General features: G+C 35.8%; 3 protein-coding genes across 5 annotated transcripts in view; 1 reads left to right on the top strand and 2 right to left on the bottom strand.

Annotated features, from left to right (window-relative positions):
* Positions 1-175: 175 nt before the first annotated feature.
* Positions 176-3,006, bottom strand: LOC110806882 (pyruvate dehydrogenase E1 alpha). The gene is made up of 3 exons (XM_022031864.2): positions 2,516-3,006; positions 1,134-1,914; positions 176-804 (listed from the first exon to the last, which is right to left on the bottom strand). Exons 1-3 carry the CDS (start codon positions 2,756-2,758, stop codon positions 527-529), a joined length of 1,302 nt encoding a protein of 433 aa, XP_021887556.1. The 5' UTR covers positions 2,759-3,006; the 3' UTR covers positions 176-526.
* Positions 3,007-4,591: 1,585 nt separating this feature from the next.
* LOC110806885 (geranylgeranyl diphosphate reductase, chloroplastic-like) lies at positions 4,592-6,460 on the top strand. Its single transcript, XM_022031867.2, has one exon. It carries the CDS (start codon positions 4,957-4,959, stop codon positions 6,352-6,354), a length of 1,398 nt encoding a protein of 465 aa, XP_021887559.1. The 5' UTR covers positions 4,592-4,956; the 3' UTR covers positions 6,355-6,460.
* A 164-nt stretch (positions 6,461-6,624) lies between these two features.
* SETH5 (transducin family protein / WD-40 repeat family protein) overlaps positions 6,625-20,866 on the bottom strand; it is a 41,472-nt gene continuing 27,230 nt past the window's right edge. Inside the window, exons 11-19 of one of the 3 annotated variants that reach the window (XM_088219198.1) lie at positions 19,367-20,016; positions 19,017-19,207; positions 18,592-18,904; positions 18,121-18,408; positions 17,909-18,018; positions 8,723-9,056; positions 7,694-8,098; positions 7,352-7,580; positions 6,625-7,266 (exon numbers count right to left, since the gene is read on the bottom strand). In XM_088219198.1, the coding sequence (XP_088075324.1) occupies positions 7,241-7,266; positions 7,352-7,580; positions 7,694-8,098; positions 8,723-9,056; positions 17,909-18,018; positions 18,121-18,408; positions 18,592-18,904; positions 19,017-19,207; positions 19,367-20,016 (2,546 nt within the window). In that variant the 3' untranslated portion in view covers positions 6,625-7,240. Of the gene's footprint in view, positions 7,267-7,351; positions 7,581-7,693; positions 8,099-8,722; positions 9,067-17,908; positions 18,019-18,120; positions 18,409-18,591; positions 18,905-19,016; positions 19,208-19,366; positions 20,017-20,866 lie in introns of those variants that run through there. The other 2 variants (XM_088219200.1, XM_088219199.1) reach the window with 2 other exon arrangements.

The following is a 20,866-nucleotide window of genomic DNA, read 5'->3' as shown; positions in this document are numbered from 1 at the left end:
GTGAGTTCCTTATCCTCTTTGGTGGCTATATTTACTGGGTTTTATTTACTGTATTGCGAACGCTTGTAATCCAACTCCGCATGATAATCACTGAGTTTACATTGCAGGTGGCAACTAAAAAGTAAAACAAAATAGAAAATAAATAATTTTAACCTAACATGTTTAGCACAAAACCTGCCATAAAGTCTATGGTTGTTTATTAACATATTATGGAACATGGTAGCAGCTTTGACAGAGAAAAGGATAGTTGCTAATTTATGGCACTTATCTTTTTGCCCCTGCTACAGTTTTACTGGAGAATGAGGCTCATTTTATCGAATTTAATTCACTTCCTCCACAGACCCATATAAAGTTAACGGGAACAAAAACTCAAAATTTAAATTAAAGAACATATTCTGCTTACACAAACACTAACCTTAAACTAACAAGTGATACGTGAATGCTAGCAGTAACTAAACATAAAACCATGCAACCATCAACCAAAATAGCACCTTGAGTTATACTGCTGGGAGTCCCACCGACATGGTTACACATGCGCAGTGCCTTCAGTAAATTTGGGATCCTCACATCTGTACCGCCCATCAGGTCCAATTCCAAAACCTTTAGGATCTGCAAACACATTCTCAAGGAGCTGACTGCGGGCTGGGTGAGGGCTCTCATCGGCAAATTCAACAGCATCTTCAACAACCTCGTCAATTTTCTTTTCTATGGCCTTCAACTCTGCTTCACTGGCTAGTTTGTTCTCAGTCATGTATTTCTTCAAAGCTGTGATGGGATCTCTGGCAGCATACCGGGCCTTCTCAGCTGCCAGATAAAAAACACAGGATTGAGCAAGAGAATACACGGAAGCTTCAAGGATGACAACCAAATATGAGAGAAAAACTATCTACCCGCAGATCTTGAGAATTAGTTAGATACCAAGTAAACCGAAAATTCTTATGCATCAAACCAAGGTGGCATCTATTGAAATCTGGGAAACAATGATAGAAGTTCCTTTCACTGCTAATTGGTACCAGTTATCCCAAAGACTGAGCTTTGATTAAATAGCAGCAAGTGAAATATATCAACAAAAGAGTGAAAGAGCAAACAAGAAAAGCAGAGACAGACAAAGAAAACTAAAATCAAATGCTCACCAGGATCACGGAGCTCATCTGGATCAGCCAAAGAGTGTCCTCTGAACCGGTATGTTTCACACTCCACCAATGTAGGACCTTCTCCTCTCCTAGCCCTTTCAATTGCTTCCTTGGCAACCTCCCTCACCTTCAAAACGTCCATACCATCAACGTGAACTCCTGGCATCCCAAATGCAGGCCCTTTCTTCCAAATTTCAGGATCTGAAGTTGCCCTCAAATGGGACATCCCAATTGCCCACAAATTATTCTCCACAACAAACACAATTGGCAACTTCCACAGCTGTGCCATGTTCAAACACTCAAAGAATTGGCCATTGTTACATGTACCATCTCCAAAAAATGCTAGAGTTACATGATCACAATCTGCCTCGTTCAATACTTCCCTCCTATACTTACTAGTAAAGGCTGCACCAGTTGCCACAGGAATGCCTTCACCAATAAATGCAAATCCACCAAGCACGTTATGCTCTTTCGAGAACATGTGCATGGATCCACCTTGTCCTCGACAGCAACCAGTGGTCTTGCCAAAGAGCTCACTCATCACAGCACGTGCTGGGACACCTTTACTCAGGGCATGCACGTGATCACGGTATGTGCTCACAACGTAATCCTCCTTCTTCAAGAGCTTGATAAATCCAGTTGACACAGCCTCCTGTCCGTTATACAGGTGAACAAATCCGAACATCTTTCCTCTATAATACATTTGGGCACACATGTCCTCAAATGCTCTTCCCAGAACCATATCTTCGTACAACTCCAAGCCTTCCTCTTTGGTGATCAACTAAAGTGAAATACAAGGTTAAAAGAAAAGTAACAATTTTGGCTTTAATTGTTTTAGCCGAAAAAGGAAAATTAATTAAATTCACAACCAAATATTTCAACAAATCACTGTAGGCTCTTTTTTCTTTTCCAATCATAATTTTGTTCCAAGAAACAATTTTCCTTGTACCCAAAGAAACTGACTGATGCATTACCAAAAATTTTCACCAACAAAATGCAAATCCTTCTGTATTCAGGTAAGACCCGTAACATTGAGAAAATGAATATACAATTGGTAATCGACGCTATATTAAACACAAAGAAAACAGAAAGTATTCGCATTTAAAGCATAATTGTAGCACGTAGCTTGAAATGAAAATTGGGACAAAATTTTTTTCATCAATGCTCCATAGACAGCAAAACATACTTAAAAAATATAAATTTTCTAATTCAGAGCTATACTTCAGTTAGCTTCAAACTTCTCATTCCTGCTTTAAAAATAGATAAATAAGATTTCGCAGACAGAGAGAGTTTCACAAGAGAACGAAAACGCAGAGAGGGAAACAAATCAACAGAAGCAAAATCTCGAAAGCATTTTCACACGGAACAGATCAGGGAAGTACCAGATTCGAGCTCTGCTTGAGCTTCTTCTCCTTAACGACGTCGGAAACGGCAACGACAGCAGATCGACGGCGGGCGTCCAGTCGATTCGATGCGGCACGAGAATCGAATCGAAGTTTGCGGGTAGATCCGAAGAAAGAGGTGGTAGGTGGAGGTTTGAGAGGATCAAAGAGACGCCTGTCAGAAGATCCATTGAGGTCGAAAAGATGGGAGGTGAAGTTGGCAGCAGAGAAAGCTGTTGCCATTTGAGGTGTGTGGAAATGAAAATGAGAGAAGTTTGGGGAAGAGAAAGGTAGGGAAAGGGAAAGGTATAAAGAGTAAGGGAAGAGAAGGCGGAGTTAACGAGGAAAGTGTGCGTAGGAATAATCGCCAGCGAAGAAAGGGAGGCGACCCAACTCAACTAAAAACTCTCTCTGAGAGACGAAGACGAAGCCTCTTTCTCTTTGATAAGTCAGTTACGATTTGTAATCGCTCTTTCATTAGACAGTTGGCTGCTCTGCCCTTCCCTGCTTTAATGGGTGTCAAAATTTGGCACTATTTTCTCATTCCTAAACGATGTCGTTTTCTCTTTTTCCTTTTTTGTTTTTCTTACAAAATAAAAAATTTAATTATTTTCCCCTGTCCTTTTCAATCAGATAAGAATTTATTACTGTTTTTATCCAATTTCAATTTTTTTTTTTTATTCAATGGTGTGGAAAAATTTTTGTGGATGAGAATTACACACTTCTCTTACAAGTACTGTATGGATATTCTGTTGCGTAGGCTATTTAGAAACATACTAATATGAACATTACTTATTCTATATCTAGTGAATTAAAAAAAATTTATATACCATTTGTTTCTAATTCTTTTTATATATTAAATATTTTCACAAATCTGTTTTTTTTTTTTTTAATTAAAAAAAACATTTGAAATTATATACTAAGATATGCATTCTTAACTAAATTCTCTTTTTTTCTTGTAATGTAAAGATGAGAAGGAAATGAAAACTCTTAATCCCTTGAGTAAATCATGTATTTTAATTAAAAACATTAAAGAGTTAAAATCATACATTAGTTTAATAAAAATTGATCAAAGAGTTAATGAAAACTCTTTTTTCTTTTTAAAGTTGAGGTTTAGTGAAGGTCAAGGTAGATAATGTAATTGAATATTTTTAGAAAATCCTATTGTTATAAGCTCAACATGGATGTTTCTTTTAATTTATTTTTTATCTATTTAAATTATAAAAATACTTTTTTCCTTTAAAAAAGTAATCCTACTTTGTTTTCTTTTTTTTTTATTTTTTTTACACTACATAGGTAATTATTAATAAAATAACAGAGAAGAAAAAAAAATTGAAAGTAAAAGAATGGTTTTGAAAGAAAACAATCGTACATGTTTTCTTTATTTGGATAATAATAAATAAAGAAATAAATGATTATCATAATATTTATTTTATTTAATTTTTTTAAAAATAAAATATTATTATTATAAAAAACAAATCAATAATACTCTCTATTAATAATAATGACATGATAGTAATCAATGGAAAACAAATTAAATATTAATTATTCCTCTTGCCTATAGGTTATTAGTCTCAATTGCATGTTTAGATAATCTATTTTGACACAACTATTTTTTTTTGTTGGGCATACTTGCCCAAGATCTTGATAATGTATGGTATTCGAATATACATAAATTGTTATTCCCTCTTAAAAATCTATAGCAAAAACTTGTATAAAAAAAATTCTCAAACTCTGTTTAAATTCTCGTAACATCATGGAGAGAGAGAAAAATGGATAAGACTATCTTTTAAAAGAATACTTGAGTTATTTCTTATAAATAGTAATTCATTACAAAATTTATTAAAATATGATATCAATGAACTCTTTAAAAATTATGCTTAGATTCAACAAAATTCGAAAGACCTAAATAATATGATTTAAATTCTTTAACTGAGACAGCGGACAAAAATTACTTTAATTTAGTACACAAAAAAGATAAGAAAAAGCTTAGCATAAAATAGCCCAATTAAATACGTATATTTAATTTATATATAAATACAATAATAATAATAAAAATTAAATTTTCACTATATATTCCCAACTCTCTTTTTTCCAATTCATCAAAAGACACCTAACGCAAATTTATTTACATTATTTTTCTTCCGCGTTCGACTCCAAGCCAGACACTGAAACAAGAGTAGCATCGTCAGTTTTCGCCAGGACATCAGTTTCCCGCGCTATAATACAACCTGAAGAACCCTAACACCACTTCTTACTCGTCTTTTCCAGGAAGCTAAAATGTAGAACATTAATAATAATTTTTAAAGTGAAAAACAAAAGTATTATTAAATGATTCCAAACACTAATAATCAAATAAACAAAAAAAAATTTAAATATTATTTTAAAGTCTACAAAACCATGAGCCAACCCTCTCTGTCATTTCTTCACTTCCAACAACTATGGCCGCCGCAGCAGCTTACTATTCCTCCTTTTTCCCAAACCAACCATTCAAACTAAACACGACCACTTATCCTTCTTCCTTTAAACTTCATTCGCTCTCTATCACTGCCTCCACTAACAATGCGCCAATCAAGGGTGGCAAGCTACGCGTCGCCGTGATTGGCGGGGGCCCCGCTGGTTCCTCCGCGGCCGAAGCTCTCGCCTCCGGCGGGATCGAGACGTATCTTTTCGAACGGAGCCCTTCCACTGCCAAACCCTGTGGAGGGGCCATCCCTCTCTGCATGATGGATGAGTTCTCCATCCCCGTCCACCTCATCGATCGCCATGTCACTAAGATGAAGATCATCTCCCCATCAAATCTCTCCGTCGACTTTGGATCCAAGTCTCTCCGCCCTCATGAGTCTATCCCCATGCTCCGTCGGGAAGTCCTCGACTCCTTCCTTCGCTCCCGTGCCCAATCCAGTGGCGCCCACTTGATCGATTCACTCGTCACGCATCTCGAGGTTCCCACCTCCCTCTCCGCCTCATCTTCTCCCTACATCGTCCACTACACGGTCAACAATTCCCGAAGAACCCTCGCCGCCGATGTGGTGATCGGTGCCGACGGAGCAAACAGCCGCGTCGCCAAGTCCATAAATGCCGGAACCTACACCTGCGCAATGGCCTTTCAGGAGCGAATCAAGCTGCCGGATGATAAAATGGAGTATTATTGTGACCTGGCCGAGATGTACGTCGGGGAAGACGTGTCGCCCGACTTTTATGCGTGGGTATTTCCAAAATGTGACCATGTGGCGGTGGGAACGGGTACGGTTCGTGCCAAGCGGGATTTAAAATTGTACCAGAGAGGGGTCAAGGAGAGAGTGAAAGAGAAGCTAAAAGGTGGAAGGGTGATAAAAGTGGAAGCCCACCCAATACCGGAGCACCCGCGGCCTGTGCGGGTGTGTGGACGGGTGGCGCTGGTAGGGGATGCGGCGGGGTACGTCACAAAGTGCTCGGGAGAAGGCATATACTTCGCGGCGAAGTCAGGGAGAGTGTGCGGAGAAGCGATTGTGAAAGCATCGGAAGGAGGAGAAAGACTAATAAGCGAGAAGGATCTGAAGAGGGAGTACTTGAAAGAGTGGGATAAGATGTACTTGAACACGTTCAGGTTTCTAGATTTGTTGCAGAGGGTGTTCTATGGGAGCAACGCGTCCAGGGAGGCGTTGGTGGAGGTGTGTGGGAATGAGTACGTGCAGCGTATGACATTTGATAGCTATCTATACAAGAAGCTGGCTAGGGGGGATAGATGGGAGGATGTGAAGATGGTGTTGAACACTTTGGGGAGTTTGATGAGATGTAAGATTGTGGAGAGGGAGATGACGCAGATAGGCCCAGTCGCAGAGGGGTTTTTCTTGTAGCTTTATTTTTTTTAGTTCACTTCGTTTTCTCTCGTCTCCTGTACTTCATTTCAGCTTGTATTTCTCTTCATTATTGGGAATTGGACCTCCCTATATTTTCCTGTTATATACTCAGTCAGGATCAGGCCAATAAATCATACACCAACATAGTTCCTCAAACAACAATGAAGAAACAGTACAGAAAACAAAAACAATGAAGAAACTCTTTACAGTATGGAATAAGTTAATCAAGTCCAGAGACTCTACATTATTACCAACGGGGTCAGTCCATCGGCCAAATTACTCATATTAAGTAATGCATTTTCTTATTCACTCTCAACTCGCAACTACCTTACAAAAGCATCCTGCTCAATTTGTATGGAATAAGTTAATCAAGTCCAGAGACTACATTATTACCAACGGGGTCAGGCCGTCGGCCAAATTACACATATTAAGTAATGCATTTTCTTATTCACGCTCAACTTGCAACTACCTTACAAAAGCATCCTGCTCATTTGTATAAAAAGCTTAACTACAAATATTTTACGAAGTAGCAATACATATACAGAAATGACATTAGGAAAGAAAGGACAAGCAGTTAGAGCAGCTGGTGCCGTGGCGAAACTAACTGCAAAAGAGCGAAAATAGGCCACATTAAGATTATCTTCTGAAGAGGTCTGTTTGATATTCAAAAATTGCTCAGCAACTAGCAGACAATTGGGTAATGCTGGCGTGAATAAAAAAATTTGAGTAGAGCCAAATCTATATGTTGGCTAGCTGAAACAAAGTTAAGAGAAATGGAACGGTCAAAAACTCAGCTTCAACTATCCATCATTCTCCAGCATAATTCACAACGGCCTTGCTGGAGTTTCACTACCAGTATTGTTATCTCCACATGAAAATTCCTCTACCTTGCTCTTGTCTTCTCCTTCCCTACAGAGAACACAATTCGCAATAAGGATCAGGTGTTATAATCACGCATCTCAATAATATCATAATAGAGTAATTATGAACATACCAAATCTTGGGAGACGAAGAGATGATCCCTTCATATTTAGTTCCCCATATCGCCTGTTTTTAGTTGGTTTATCTATTTTGGCAGAATCACTGCTACTTTCTCCTGTGAAATGATCTGTTTCTTTCTTTACCTTCTCGTGATAAACAGCTGGTGGTGCAAGCCTCAATTGAGGCATGCTTTCTAACTGCACTAGTTTATGACCTTTCTGAAGATTTGATAAGATGTCAAACTGCAGAGTCCAAGATTAGCTTTCATCGTATTTTGTTTTCTGGTAAGAGACAAGAATAGAGGACAAGCATACAAACAATAGCAAAGATAACAATAGCAAAGATAGCAATGTACCCGTGATACTTGCTGAAGCCTGTATGAGTTCTCCAGAACATCACTCTCATGTTGGTATAGCATAGCTCGTTGTGAGGGCTGGACTCTCGATGAAACTTTACTTACTAATCCGTCCTCCATAGCAGCTGATTTATTTCTAGACCTCTGCATATTCTTCTTCGGCATACAAACAGGACATCCAGATGAGGCTCTACTTGATGGCTCGTTTTCTAGCAATTCACATTGAAGATGGGTTGCGTGACCACAATTGAAAACCCTAATTTGGAGACTAGAAGAGTTCTTTGTGAGGAGGCAGTTACATATGCAACATAGAAAATTGCGCGGTGCATATCCATGAGAAGCCCCTTTCTTGAGCAAGCTCATTGTGTAAAACGTGTCAGCCTCTATCAAAGATTTGGCAGTGTCCTAAAATAACAAAGTAATCGTTTTATATCAATCCAAACTTACTGATTTTCAGATGGGGACAAAAAGAGTGAAGGAGCTATGTTATTTTCCCAGCTACAAATGAGAAATATCCATCTTGAACAACAGGTTACATGCAAACATATTCAGAAAATGAAGTGAAGTGAAGATACAGGTATCGCAACGAAAACTCAACTAGAAATCCTGGTAATCTATGAACTTAAAAGAAAAAGCCTTGGTGCAAATGCAGCTCCATATTTGACATTGTCAGACCTCCAACAAATGAGATTTTTTGGCATACAAAAAGCATGGCTTACTGCAAATGCAGCTTCTTTATTGCTTCTTATTTTCTTATCTAGCTAAGAGGAAATAATTGTCCAATAATACATTACATGTTTCTCATATCTTTTTAGCTTGTTTTATATAAACATACAATCACCCTTTTAGGTGTCCTGGGACTCTTGTTTTACGTGCATGGTTCCTGATCTTTATGGGGCAGTACCATGATAGTTTGAATAAATATTTGAAAGATATAACTTCAAATCATAACAACATGAATTCCTTGAGAATAGAAGATTAAGCAGACACCCAAACAGTAGGATACGTTTATTTGTGATGTATACATACCAGTATTCTTCTTTCAAAACCATAAGTACCTAACATCCCCAATATTGTAAGTTTGAAATCACCAAACTCCTGGCTACCATTATCTGAGAGCAGTTTTGACATTATACTTGGAAGGCGGACATATCCTATCATTTCCTCAACAATCTCTTTAATGAATTGAGAGAACAACTTTCTCAAGATATGGACACCTCCACAGGAATTTGAGATTCTCCACTTAATTATGCATGCCCCTTCATCCTCTTGTAATTCTAATGACATATCAAGAATTCCATTATGGCTTTCTCTTTCTGATTTCCTTTGATCAGCATATGAACCCATTATTGGCTTGGAGAACCTGCAATAAACTAGGAGCATGTAAGCAAATGCAACCTTGCATTTTCTTAGGGCAATATTTTCTTCTGAATGCATTGTGACAAAACAAGTTGCCAGATTAAAAGTAAGTGAAAATCTAGCTGATATCTTCTGATATTCTGTCTTCCAAAATTCAGATCAGAAATTTAGATTGGGTTTAGTGCAAGAAAATAATATTTAATTTTAATTTCCTAAATATATATGTATTTATTAATAGGTAATTTGACAAGCCCCATTCAGTTCTATCTTAATATGCATAACATCCCGCCTCTCAAACCTTATTCCATGGTATTTACATAAGATTTCCTTCTTCCTTTTTCTATTGATTCTTTTCCGAAGAAAATGCATGAATCCATGGATCTATATGTTTGCATAGATCCTGTTGATGGATTAAAAAAAATGTGCAAAAATTCTATTTGTCTATGTCATTCCTTGATTCTCTTCCTTTTTGCATACGGTCTTGCCACTCATATGGATCTATATGTTTGCATAGATTCTGTTGATGGATTAACAAAAATGTGCAAAAATTCCATTTGTTTGTCATTCCTCAATTCTCTTCCTTTTCGCATACGGTCTTGCCACTCATTTTGGCAACATCCACTAATTCGGGTCTCATTCCGAAGTTATTTTTTGACTTGAACGGTTTCGGGAAGCCACTAATAACCAATGAATACCAAGTACTTTTTCTGGTGCGAATCTTATTTCAATAGCAACATAATGAGTTGATCTAAACTATACGTCTTGCTTTTATTGTTATATTCGGAATTACTTCATGTATTCATTGACGCAAAACAGATAGTGAATTTGTTTATATCTTTTGTTGAATCGTTTTGAAGGCTCACATAATTTGAAAAGTCAAATATTTTTTTTGTATTTCAGAATATGGTTAACCAATATGTTAACTAATTAATTATGATAAATCATATCAGTTTTGCAGTTTTTTCTTCTGTAGTACCTCGATGTGATATGAACGTAAAAAAAGTTCAAGAATTATTTTAGCTTTTGGAACTCATATTACTGAGTGTATTCAAAAGACACAAATGATGTCCCTTTTACAAAAAAAAATTACGTTAATATGAAGTCTAGAAACCGCTCCCCCCCCAACCTGCTGTCAGTTACATCAATAATTCCACTACTCGTCATTTTCCACGGAAGCACGATGTCAGCATAAAACTTTGCCATCTGAATTGAAGTTTTGCCACATCAACATTTTTTTTAATATCCCTAAGATTAACATTTTTTTAATTAGTATTATATCCGAAAAAAAAGATAAACAATAAAAAACTAATTGTGGCAAGGCAATATCCAACTTGGCCTGGTTGCATGCAGCACCCAGGTTTGTCATGCATCTAGCCCACCATCCTGAGGTTTGGCGGCTCCCAGCTCTTGGCCTTGCAGAACCCTGTAGCTCGTAGTGCCTTGGCTCATGAGGTTTAGCTGCAAGCCTCACTTGCGCTTGTGAGGGTTGACCACAGCATTATGCCTGGCCTCCCGGGTCATGCTGTCCACTTCACCTGCCCTTCCAAGGTCTAGCCATCTGCTTGCAAAATGAGGCATGTGTTGTGTCTGCTTACGTGACAATTTGAGCTCATTCACCAGTGTGAAAAGAAAAATTCACGGAATTAGCTAATCAATTCTGTTTCTAGGGGTTTAGTAATTGTTTCTTTCAAGTATTTAGTTCTAGAAGGACTTAAATAAAGAGTAATTAGTTTCTTAACTGCTTTGGGTGGTTCTCTATGTAATAAGGTGGTCTTCTATGCACTAAGAATTAACTGGCCTTCAGGATCTTGCACACTGGTTTATATACAATAAAATTTCTAGGAACTATTTTCTATTTTATTCAAGAGATTCAAGAGTTTCCTTTAATTAATGCTTAACATTAACCATGATTAGAAAAGAGAAAAACTCTCGAAAAAGCAAAGAGTTTTATCAACAAATACCCATAACAAGATCCTAAACTCAAGAGAGAGAGCATTTGGCATCGGAACCAAAAAAGAACGGATTGGTGTATATTTTATTAAATATTACATCTTATATATATATAGATTTTTTAGGACGGAAAGGTAATAGACAATTAATTAAGTTTAATTATATAGGAGTTAATTCACTCTTATACCCTTTGACCTAATTTTTTATTTTTTTAACACTTTTTCTCAAATGGGGAGTAGATGTTGTCCATCACCCATCCTTCTAATAAGAGTTTCGAACGTTACATTACCTAATCCTTTAGTCAACACATTCACCAGTTGAGAATTGGTAGACATGTATAGGATACATATTAGACCATTTGTCAAGTTTTTTTTTTTTATAAAATATTTATTGACCTCAATATGTTTGGTCTCTTCATGTCACACCGAATTTTGTACAATGTTTATGCCTGACTTGTTGTCACAGTATAGGCGCATGAAGTTTTCCCATGTGATTCTAACATCTTCCAAAATCCTTATTATCCATAATAGTTCATATATACCAGGTGTTATTGCTTAGCATTCTGATTCTGCATTTGATCTTGCGACTATATTTTATTTTTTACTTCTTCAGGTGATAGGGTTGGCTTAAAAGAAGGTACACTATTCTGTAGTAGACCATTCTTGTACAACTAATCCTACATAATCTCCATCAATATATGATCCTAGGAGCAGTTTACCACTCTTTTTGAACATAGTTTCTTTTCCAAGTGACCTTTTTGGGTAATACAATATTTTATAGGTTGCTTATAAGTAAACTTCTTTCGGACTATGCTTGAATTGACTTATACAGCTCATAGTGTAAGCAATGTTTGGTCTCGTGTCGGATATGTATATCAATCTTCCAACTAATCTACGATATATTTTTTTTGTTTACTGGTGTATCTTCTTCTGTCATTCCTAATTTATAATTAAAATCAGTAAGAGCCATGGGTGGTTTGCATGCTAACTTGCCTGAGTCTCAATAGGTCATGGATGTATTTCTTCTAAGAAATAAAAATCTTAAATTTTAGACGGGCAACTTCGATTCTTAGAAAATACTTCAACTTATCAAGTTTTTTGATCTCAAATTTTTTGTCAAACACTGTTTTAGCAGCTTCCACTTTACTCTCTATTTAATGAAACGTTTTTAACACTAAACAGCAGTCTTCTTCCCTAAACTATATCAACGTTTTATTTAGCATTGACCATAACTTTTTAGCTAGTACATTGAAATGTTGTACTCTTGTAGTGTTATGGTTAAAACACAAATGAAACTCATTTAATTTTTACATCTAACTAATGAATTTAGCGTGCCACCACCACTTCATCACAACTTAAATTACAGCTAAAAGTTGTTGACAATTGTTTCTATAGATATATGATCCATTATTTGTTCGCTGAAATTCTAAAACTATAGATCACAATGAGTGAAACAAGAGCTACAAGGTACTAAATTTAGATAGAGATAAAAATTATATATTTATAAAATATCTTACCACCAAAAAGAGAGACTTAGGACAGCATTGAAAAATACCGCAATATATCCTTATATTATTTTAAAAAAGGATCTACTTATTTTCTCTAGAAAATTACCAAAGGATTATTTTTAATTCATTTCACATAATTTTTATTAATCTCCCTATATATAGATAAGCACGTACATCTATATAAATGCATATATGCATATTCCGACATATTGTTGACATGAATATTTTATTGTCTAAATAAATGTGATATTTTTCCTATATAGCTTTTATTTTTAATTATTTAGTATCCCTACTATAAGGGTAATTTCTTTATTTGTACGTAAGAGTCTTGTATGTATGTGTTACTTGTAACACCAAAATATATAGTGGAAATAAAGTAAATACTTTTTTCTAAATTTCTACATAGTATAAGAACAAAGGGTATTTTAGAGTTCTACTTTTAAGATTTTTTTTAAACCTTAGAATCTTCTCACCAGCCATTAGAGGGATAGTCTCACCAGGCAGCTGGCCGCCCTACTCCAGCAACTATCTCCGCGCTACCCGACCTGTCTGCTCCGCCCAACTGCAACAGTTCAAGCGGCATTTTGCACACAGCTCTTTGGTTCACGTTCCCGACTTATCTGGTTCGTATGCCCGACTCGTTTGCTCCTTCACACATAGCCCTTTGCTTGCTTCGTCAAACAACAACGGTTCACGTGACCCTTCGTACGCTACCCTCTGCTTCGCATTCCAATATGTCCACTTATAGCTGTTTGTGCTACTTCCTTCTCTGGTTCGTGCACACCCGACCCAATCCGACCCGATTTGTTTTTTTGGGATCCACGTGGTCGCACGATGCCAAGCTCTCTGCTTCGTGCTTCGACTTGCTCTGTTCGCAAAAGGCACTCTAGTTCGCGCACGAACAGTTTCGCATATCCGACTTCACCACCCAACCCGATCTGTTTTCAGGGATCCGTGCGGCCGCGTGCAATTTTTGTCCTCCCAGCCGCACATGGTGCGATATGCCCTCCCTTGGCATGTGAATAGCATATGTTTCCGGAGACACAGTGAGTTGTTGAGCTGAGCCACTTCCAAGCCGATCTAAGCCATTTTTTGAGCCATTTTTGCTGTCTAACAGATCTGATTGTGGTTTGTAGTATTTTTGGCATTCTTGGTACTGATCAAAAGGACCTTTCTATCTCATTGAGATTAGCAACAGGGTATTGTTCTTTTTCTATTTCTAATTATTTTCAAATAATGACAAAAGGAGATTGTTTGTTCCAAGTTCGGATAACCCTTCATCAACTATTGGTACGTCAAAAATAGTAAACTCAGGTATTACTTCTCTCCCTGCTATTTTCAATTATGATATTTGGATTATAAACTCTAGAGCTAATAAACACATGATAGGCGCTTTTAAAACTTCCTAACCTATTTTCCATGTACTCAACGAGAAAATGTTCATGTCGCATATAGATCATACACTCATTTATCTGGAACAGATTCCATTAATTGTACTCTGACTATTATACTGTTTTCAGTCTTTCATTTGCCTAATTTTCTGACAGTCTCTTATCCATTAGTGCTCTTATTAGAAATTTTAACTGTAAAATTAAAATTTTTCCTGATCATTGTGTCCTTTAAGATCTTAAACAGGAAATACGATTGATCCTGGTAGACTACAGCATGACTTATATGCCTTAAATAGAAGTCGAAACGTAATTGGGAATCAAGCTGCTTGCGGAGATACGGATGTCTATAGAGAAATCCTACAGTTGCATCGACAGTTGGGACATCCTTCTTTCTTTACTTTAGAAAAATTATATTCCGCATTATTTAAAAGAACTTTTATGGATTCCTTATTTTATGATGCATATGAGCTAAGTAAATATAAGGAGTTCATATCATGTGACTAATCATAAAGTCCTACCCTTTTTATGACCATGCACTCAAATGTCTGGGGATCTACTTAAAAAACATCCTTATCTGATCATAAATGATTTGTTATTTTATTAATTGTTGTACTAGATTAACATGAATTTATCTGTTGAAAGGCAAAAATAATGTGTTCTCATGTTTTCAGTCATTCCATAAAATGATATGTACATAATTTGATACTTAAGTTAAGATTTTAAAAACAGACAACAGTACAAAATATATGAATGATGGATTCCGTACTTACTTGTAGTCTAATTGGATAATTCACAAAACAAGTTGTGCATATACTATGAACATAATGGGATTGATGAAAGAAAAAACAGACACATATTTGAGATAACTCGGCCACTAATGTTTATCATGAATCTACCAAAAATTTATTGGAGATATTCAATTTTCTCAGCTGTCTACCTTATTAATAGAATGTCTTTACAGGTTCTTGATTTTAGAAGTCATCTGGAGGTTTTGCAAGGTACAAATTCCTATACTGTTCCCCCTAAAGTGTTTGAATGTATTTGCTTTGTCCATACTAGAAATGTAAGTAAACTGGAATCTACAGCTCTCAAGTGTGTATTTGTTAGATATTCTTGTACTCAAAAGAGATACAAGTGTTATCATCAACCATTTAAAAAATACTTTATAACTATAGATATTACTTTTGGAGAATTTGAACCATACTTCAGCTCCACCCCAATATCTCTTCAAGGGAAGAGTGAAATGAAAGAGGTGATGCCTATTTCGGTAACCCTTGATAGTCATATTTAGGGGGAGAATTCTATGTTAGAAAATCTTACTCAAGAAGAAAATGTTGTACGACTAAATAAACTGGATTTGAAGAGCTATTCAATGAGAGATAAGACAGGAAAAACCATTATATAGTCTATCCCGGGTCAAAAAAATTTCTCAGTTCTTGAAAATACTGGTGAGTTATTTTTTCCTTGTGAATTATCTGACAAACCTATTGCTTTTACAAAAGGAATCAGAACTTGCACTAAACATTTTATGTCTAACTTTATTTTCTATGACATTCTATCTCCCTCCTATAGAGCCTTTACTTTATATGTTTCCTCTGTGTTTATTCCACAGAATTGGAGAGAAGTGCTAAGAGATTCCAAATGGAAAGAAGTGATGATTGAAGAAATGAAAGTATTGATAAAAAACGAAACATGGGAGCTTATTTCAACCCCACAAGAAATGAGTATGGCTGGTTGCAAATAGGTTTTTATTGTAAAACACAAAACAGATTAATCGATTAAAAGATATAAAGCTAGATTAGTAGCTAAAAAGTTTACTTAAACCTATGGAGTTGACTATCAAGAAACCTTTATTCCTGTGGCAAAAAAAAACACAATAAGAATATTACTATCATGTGCTGCTATTGATTGGGACTTACACCAGTTTGATGTAAAAAATGTCTTCCTTCATGGGGACTTAAAGGAAGAGGTATACATAAAAATTTTACATGAATTTGAAGATGAAAGAATACAAGGGAAGGTTTGCAAATTAAAGAAGGCATTGTATGGATTAAAGCAATCTCCAAGAATATGATTTGAAAGGTTCAGAAGATATATGATTTCTTCCGAATATCAGCAAAACAATGTCGATCATACCCTATTCATCAAACATTGTGAGGATAGAATCACTTTTCTCATTATTTATGTAGATAATATTGTGATAACTAGAGATGATACAAAAGAGACGGTTAGACTAAAGGGATTTCTTGCTCGAGAATTTAAAATCAAGGATTTAAAAAGATTACAGTACTTCTTAGGAATTGTGACTGACAGATCTAATAAAGAAATCTTCATTTTTAAAAAAAATATATTTTAAATTTGTTTGAAGAGATTGGTATGATGGATCGCAAGTCAACAAAATCTTTTATTGAAAGTAATCACAAACAAGTTGGTAGTGGTACATCAGTTGACATGGGAAGATATCAGAGATTGGTTGAAAGACTCAATTATCTCTCACATACTAGATCAGACATACTTTATGCAGTTAGTCTGGTGAGTCAATATATGCATGATCCTCGCGAGACTCATTTACATTTCTTTCGAAAATTACGATATCTGAAATTTGCACCAGTAAAAACTTTACTCTTATTTAGAAATAACCATCTTAAAATAGAAACATTTACAGATACTGATTGGGTTAGATCTCCAGATGACAGAAGGTCAACTACTGGTTACTGCATACTCATTGGAGACAACTTGGTTATATAGAAAAATAAGAAGCATAGTATAGTTGCCCGTTCTAATACTTAAGTAGAATATAAAGTAATGACTCAAGGGGTATGTGAATTATTATGATTGCAAAAACTAATGAAAGAATTAAAACTATTTAAAAAAAAAAGTCTATTGTTGTTTTATGACAATAAAATAGTCATTAATATTGCCCAAAATCCAATTCAACATGATCGGACGAAACACATTAAAATTGATCGTCACTTCATAGAAGAGAAAGTAGTTGATGACTCCTTATACTTATATCATATGTCTTCTATCAATCAGATGGGTAATATTTTCACTAAAGAACTTTGCAACAAAATTCTTTAGAACCTGATATGCAAGTTAGGCATGTGTGATATCTTTGCACCAACATGAGGAGAAGTGTTGACATGAATATTTTGTTGCCTAAATAATTGTGATATTTTTCCTATATAATTCTTACTTTTAATTATGTACTATCCCTACTATAAGAGTAATTTTCTTATTTGTACATATGAATCTTGTATATATATGTGTCGTCTGTAATACCAAAACATATAGTGGAAATAAATTAAATATTTTTTCCCAAATTTCTACATATATATATATATGCATAAATTAAAATAAATTATTCGTGCATATGTGTATGATAACTATACTTAAAAAGTAGCTGGAAGTTTTACTTTATTATTTCAAAGTCAAGCTACATTATATTTTTCATTTTCTAAAAATTGTTTTTCATTTTCAACTACCGCACATGTTCTTTTTTTTTTTTATATCATTTGCAATATATATGCACATACTGCAGATAATAATAATAATAATCCTGAAGAAAGTCTATCTGCCCTCGTACAACTGTCATCAAGTGAGTAAGGTCTCTTCCTTATCCACTAAGACTATGTAGAGGGTGACAATATATATGCATATAATATACACCTGTCCACTTACATATTTACTTATTTACATTCAATACACGTGAATAGAAAATGAAAAGTATATATTATTTCTGTTAAATGCAATCTTATTATTTATTTCAAACTGCCTTGCTCCACCACCATTTTATTTGTCTCAAATTAGATGCTCTTTATCATAAATCACAAGAATGCCTTTTTTCTTAGTAAAAGCTGCTACCACATTGAAAAAGAAAACCTATCATAAACAATCACACTGTGACTAAAAACAAAACAAAAATTATACAGTCAGATTATGCAATAATGGAAATTAGAATGATTGACATATGCAAGAAAGCAAATAAAGACAGATATAGGGCTTTACGTGTCAAGTAAGTGAAACCAAAGAGTCTCTGACTCCTCAGGATTCAAGCGAGGGGTATTCCGCTTACATAATCCAATAGAAGCATGCAACACATCAAATATGTCATTCACCTGCAAAGAAAGATCATAGGTAACATAAAATAGCCCAGGTGGGGGGGGGGGAGGGAGGGAATGATGATGATCTTAACCAAGCTTTCTGATCTTGAAGTTTACCTCCTTAAAGTTTAAAACTGTGGGGAGATGCGTCATGGTGGCAGATTCACTCAAACTTGAGTTTGAAACCAAACTTAAAACAGCAGCATCAAGCTCCATAAATTTGTCATCAAGACCAGAAAGTGTAAGTACAAGAGCACTCCCAACATCACCAACCCTTTCTAATAAAAATGCAGCTGCATCAACAATTCCATATTCCTGGCACAAGCGTAGACAGTGTTCCACCCGGTAGCTATCAAAAGTTTCCAAGAATTTGAGAACTGAATCTCGTTCAAACTGGCATAGTAGCTGTGAAGGTGAACTAGAAAGTAATTAGAGCAGAAAATGCATCCATAAGGCAAGAAGGTGCTTCTTCACACTATGATTTGGGTAACCATTTTAAATACACAAGTCACACAAAAAACAAAATTAGGTAGTCAGAGGTAGTAGGACGAAACCATCAACCATTTGCTGCATTATTCAAGGGCTCACCTCTAAATAAAGTTCAATCATATCATCAGTCACATTCACAGGATTATTACGCATGAATTTAGGGAAGTCAGATATCCTTTCCAAGTATGCCTTGAGTCTTTTGGATGAATCCTTTACCCTTCTTCTATAAGAATCATCCACATTCACATCGTCATCTTTTCTTAATTTAGAGAAGTCGAGGGTTCCAGATAAGTGAACCTCAATAATGGTCTTCAGATAAAGGAAAAGGCTTTTTGGATGAGAATTAAGTCCAGATAGAATATCCGAACTTTCATCATTAAAACAGTCGATGACTAGGAAGAATGCGCATTCTCTGCAAAAGATCAAAAAAGTGAAAAGCATGAGATTCAAAAAAACAATCTCAACGCCATAAAATCTTACACAATATTCATTACAAGGCCAGAAAACTTAACTGAATGCACTACCTGTTTAAGTCAACAAGTTGTGAAATTCGAGATATAACTGCGGATCGAAAAGCAGCAAGTTCATTGCCACTCAGCTGTTGCAATATTTCGTGGATAAAAGAGAAGGCATGAATAGGTTCATCTACATCTCTCATATAGCTATCCAAAGCAGAAAGATTCTGATGTCTCATGGTGTAAATAAAGCCACAAACCTGAAATCAGAGAAGATTTTATAATAACATTGAACCAATTTATTTGTAATAAACCTTTTTATTTCAAAAAAAAAACATTGAACGAATTTAAAAATCCTAAACTAATGGCAATACTCTCTAGAAGCAAGAGATCATTAAAGAGTGAAAGTTGAAAGATACCTGGTAAAAGTGTGCCTTCTCACAAAGATGTAACACATAAGATCCATCCCAATCAAACTCTGGCAGTACTTTCAGAAGGGCTAATAACTGGTTCTCTCTCTTTTTGGAAGAAGCACTTGAGGGAAAATTATTTTCAGATGTCAGGTACTCTAAAATCTGAGTGAATACCCTTTTGGAGATATTACTTCTACAACAAGCAACATAATATGCAATGAACTCAAATAGGTGACCAAGGTCTTTCTTTGAAGGCCATGCTTCTGCTGATCCAGCGTCTTCAATGCTAGTAGATCCAACTTTTTTAGAGACATCTCCATCAACAATATGAACCAGAGAATCAATCGTCTTCTGCACCAAAATATTCTGACTTTCAGCCATCAACTTGTTTTCTCCCTTACCATCTGAATTCACATAAGCCGACTCAGAAAAGGAGAAGTCAGCTTTTGGGGTTTCATCTTCCACAAATGCACACCTCAGAACATCTAATGTAGCTTCAGTATCTAGCTTTAAGAGATGGTACAGGTTCAAGCATGCTCCTCCAAAGACTAAATCCGAAGCAGCTTGTGAATTGCGGGCATCAGAATCCTCTAATAGGAATTGCAGAAGTTCAGTTCTAAGGGATGGCAAGCGTGTGGGAGGAAGAGTCCCTTGTCCTGCATAGACAAATGTAGTTCTTCAATTATCCCGGATGTTATGTTGTTCCCTTCCAGCACATTGGAAACAACACTGTACAAGGGATTTAGCTTCAAATGTTTTGCATAAAGAAACTGGTTCATATTTTAAACTTTGTCATCAGTACCTATAGTTAAACTTCATTGCCATTGCATTTTCAAAGAGATAGAAGGAATTTTTAACTGTTGAAACATATCATGAATCAACATTATTTCGAACTTATTTTTTTAAAAAAACATTATTTTAAACTTAACACAGAAACTGGCAAAAGAGCAAAGATACCATCCAACAAAAGTTTTTAGGAACAAGTAGAAAACCTAAAAGTACTTCTATAATCAGAAAATTTTTGAAAGATGTGACCTCACTATCAAAAGAAGCGAACTTGAGACCATTTCTCTACAGTGTCATCAGAACTGTTGTAATAAAAGAGAGACAGAGTTCTAGAAGGTTGGCTCATGTAGCAAGTTGAACCCTCCTCAATGTATCAGGAACATGTTGAGACCTACAAATAAAGTGACATGATACCACTTGTCTACATTGTCATCTTAACTATGCTAATGAAACAGCAACAGAGTTCCAGAGGATTGGTTCATGTGGTAAGGTGGGTGCTCCCAATGCATCAAGAAAGAAGAATATGTCAGAGTTGGAGACTTGTTGGGCACACTGAATACCCTGGGGCAACCAGAAGTTCTAGCCCAAGAGGTAATTGGGCAATGTGCATTGGCAGGCCAAATTGCACATCCAACAAGAGCTTAAGTGAAGCAAAATGCAGCAATTATCATAATCACCAATAGTATTAAAGAAAGCAACACAAACAGCTAAAAAAGGTCT

This window comes from Carica papaya, chromosome 5 (assembly GCF_054855325.1).
Source record: "Carica papaya isolate Zhongbai chromosome 5, ASM5485532v1, whole genome shotgun sequence".
Lineage (NCBI taxonomy): Eukaryota > Viridiplantae > Streptophyta > Magnoliopsida > Brassicales > Caricaceae > Carica > Carica papaya.
Note: the sequence above shows the minus strand (reverse complement) of the source record. Positions and strands in the feature narration are given on the sequence as shown.

What these genes read in the sequence shown, in the direction of transcription:
- LOC110806882 (XM_022031864.2), bottom strand. Translation starts at nt 2,758, where the DNA reads ATGGCAACAGCTTTCTCTGCTGCCAACTTCACCTCCCATCTTTTCGAC. An exon ending in TCAAGCAGAGCTCGAATCTG is followed by an intron (nt 1,915 to 2,515) that starts GTACTTCCCTGA and finishes ATTTCACTTTAG; the next exon opens with TTGATCACCAAAGAGGAAGG. An exon ending in AGATGAGCTCCGTGATCCTG is followed by an intron (nt 805 to 1,133) that starts GTGAGCATTTGA and finishes TTTATCTGGCAG; the next exon opens with CTGAGAAGGCCCGGTATGCT.
- LOC110806885 (XM_022031867.2), top strand. Translation starts at nt 4,957, where the DNA reads ATGGCCGCCGCAGCAGCTTACTATTCCTCCTTTTTCCCAAACCAACCA.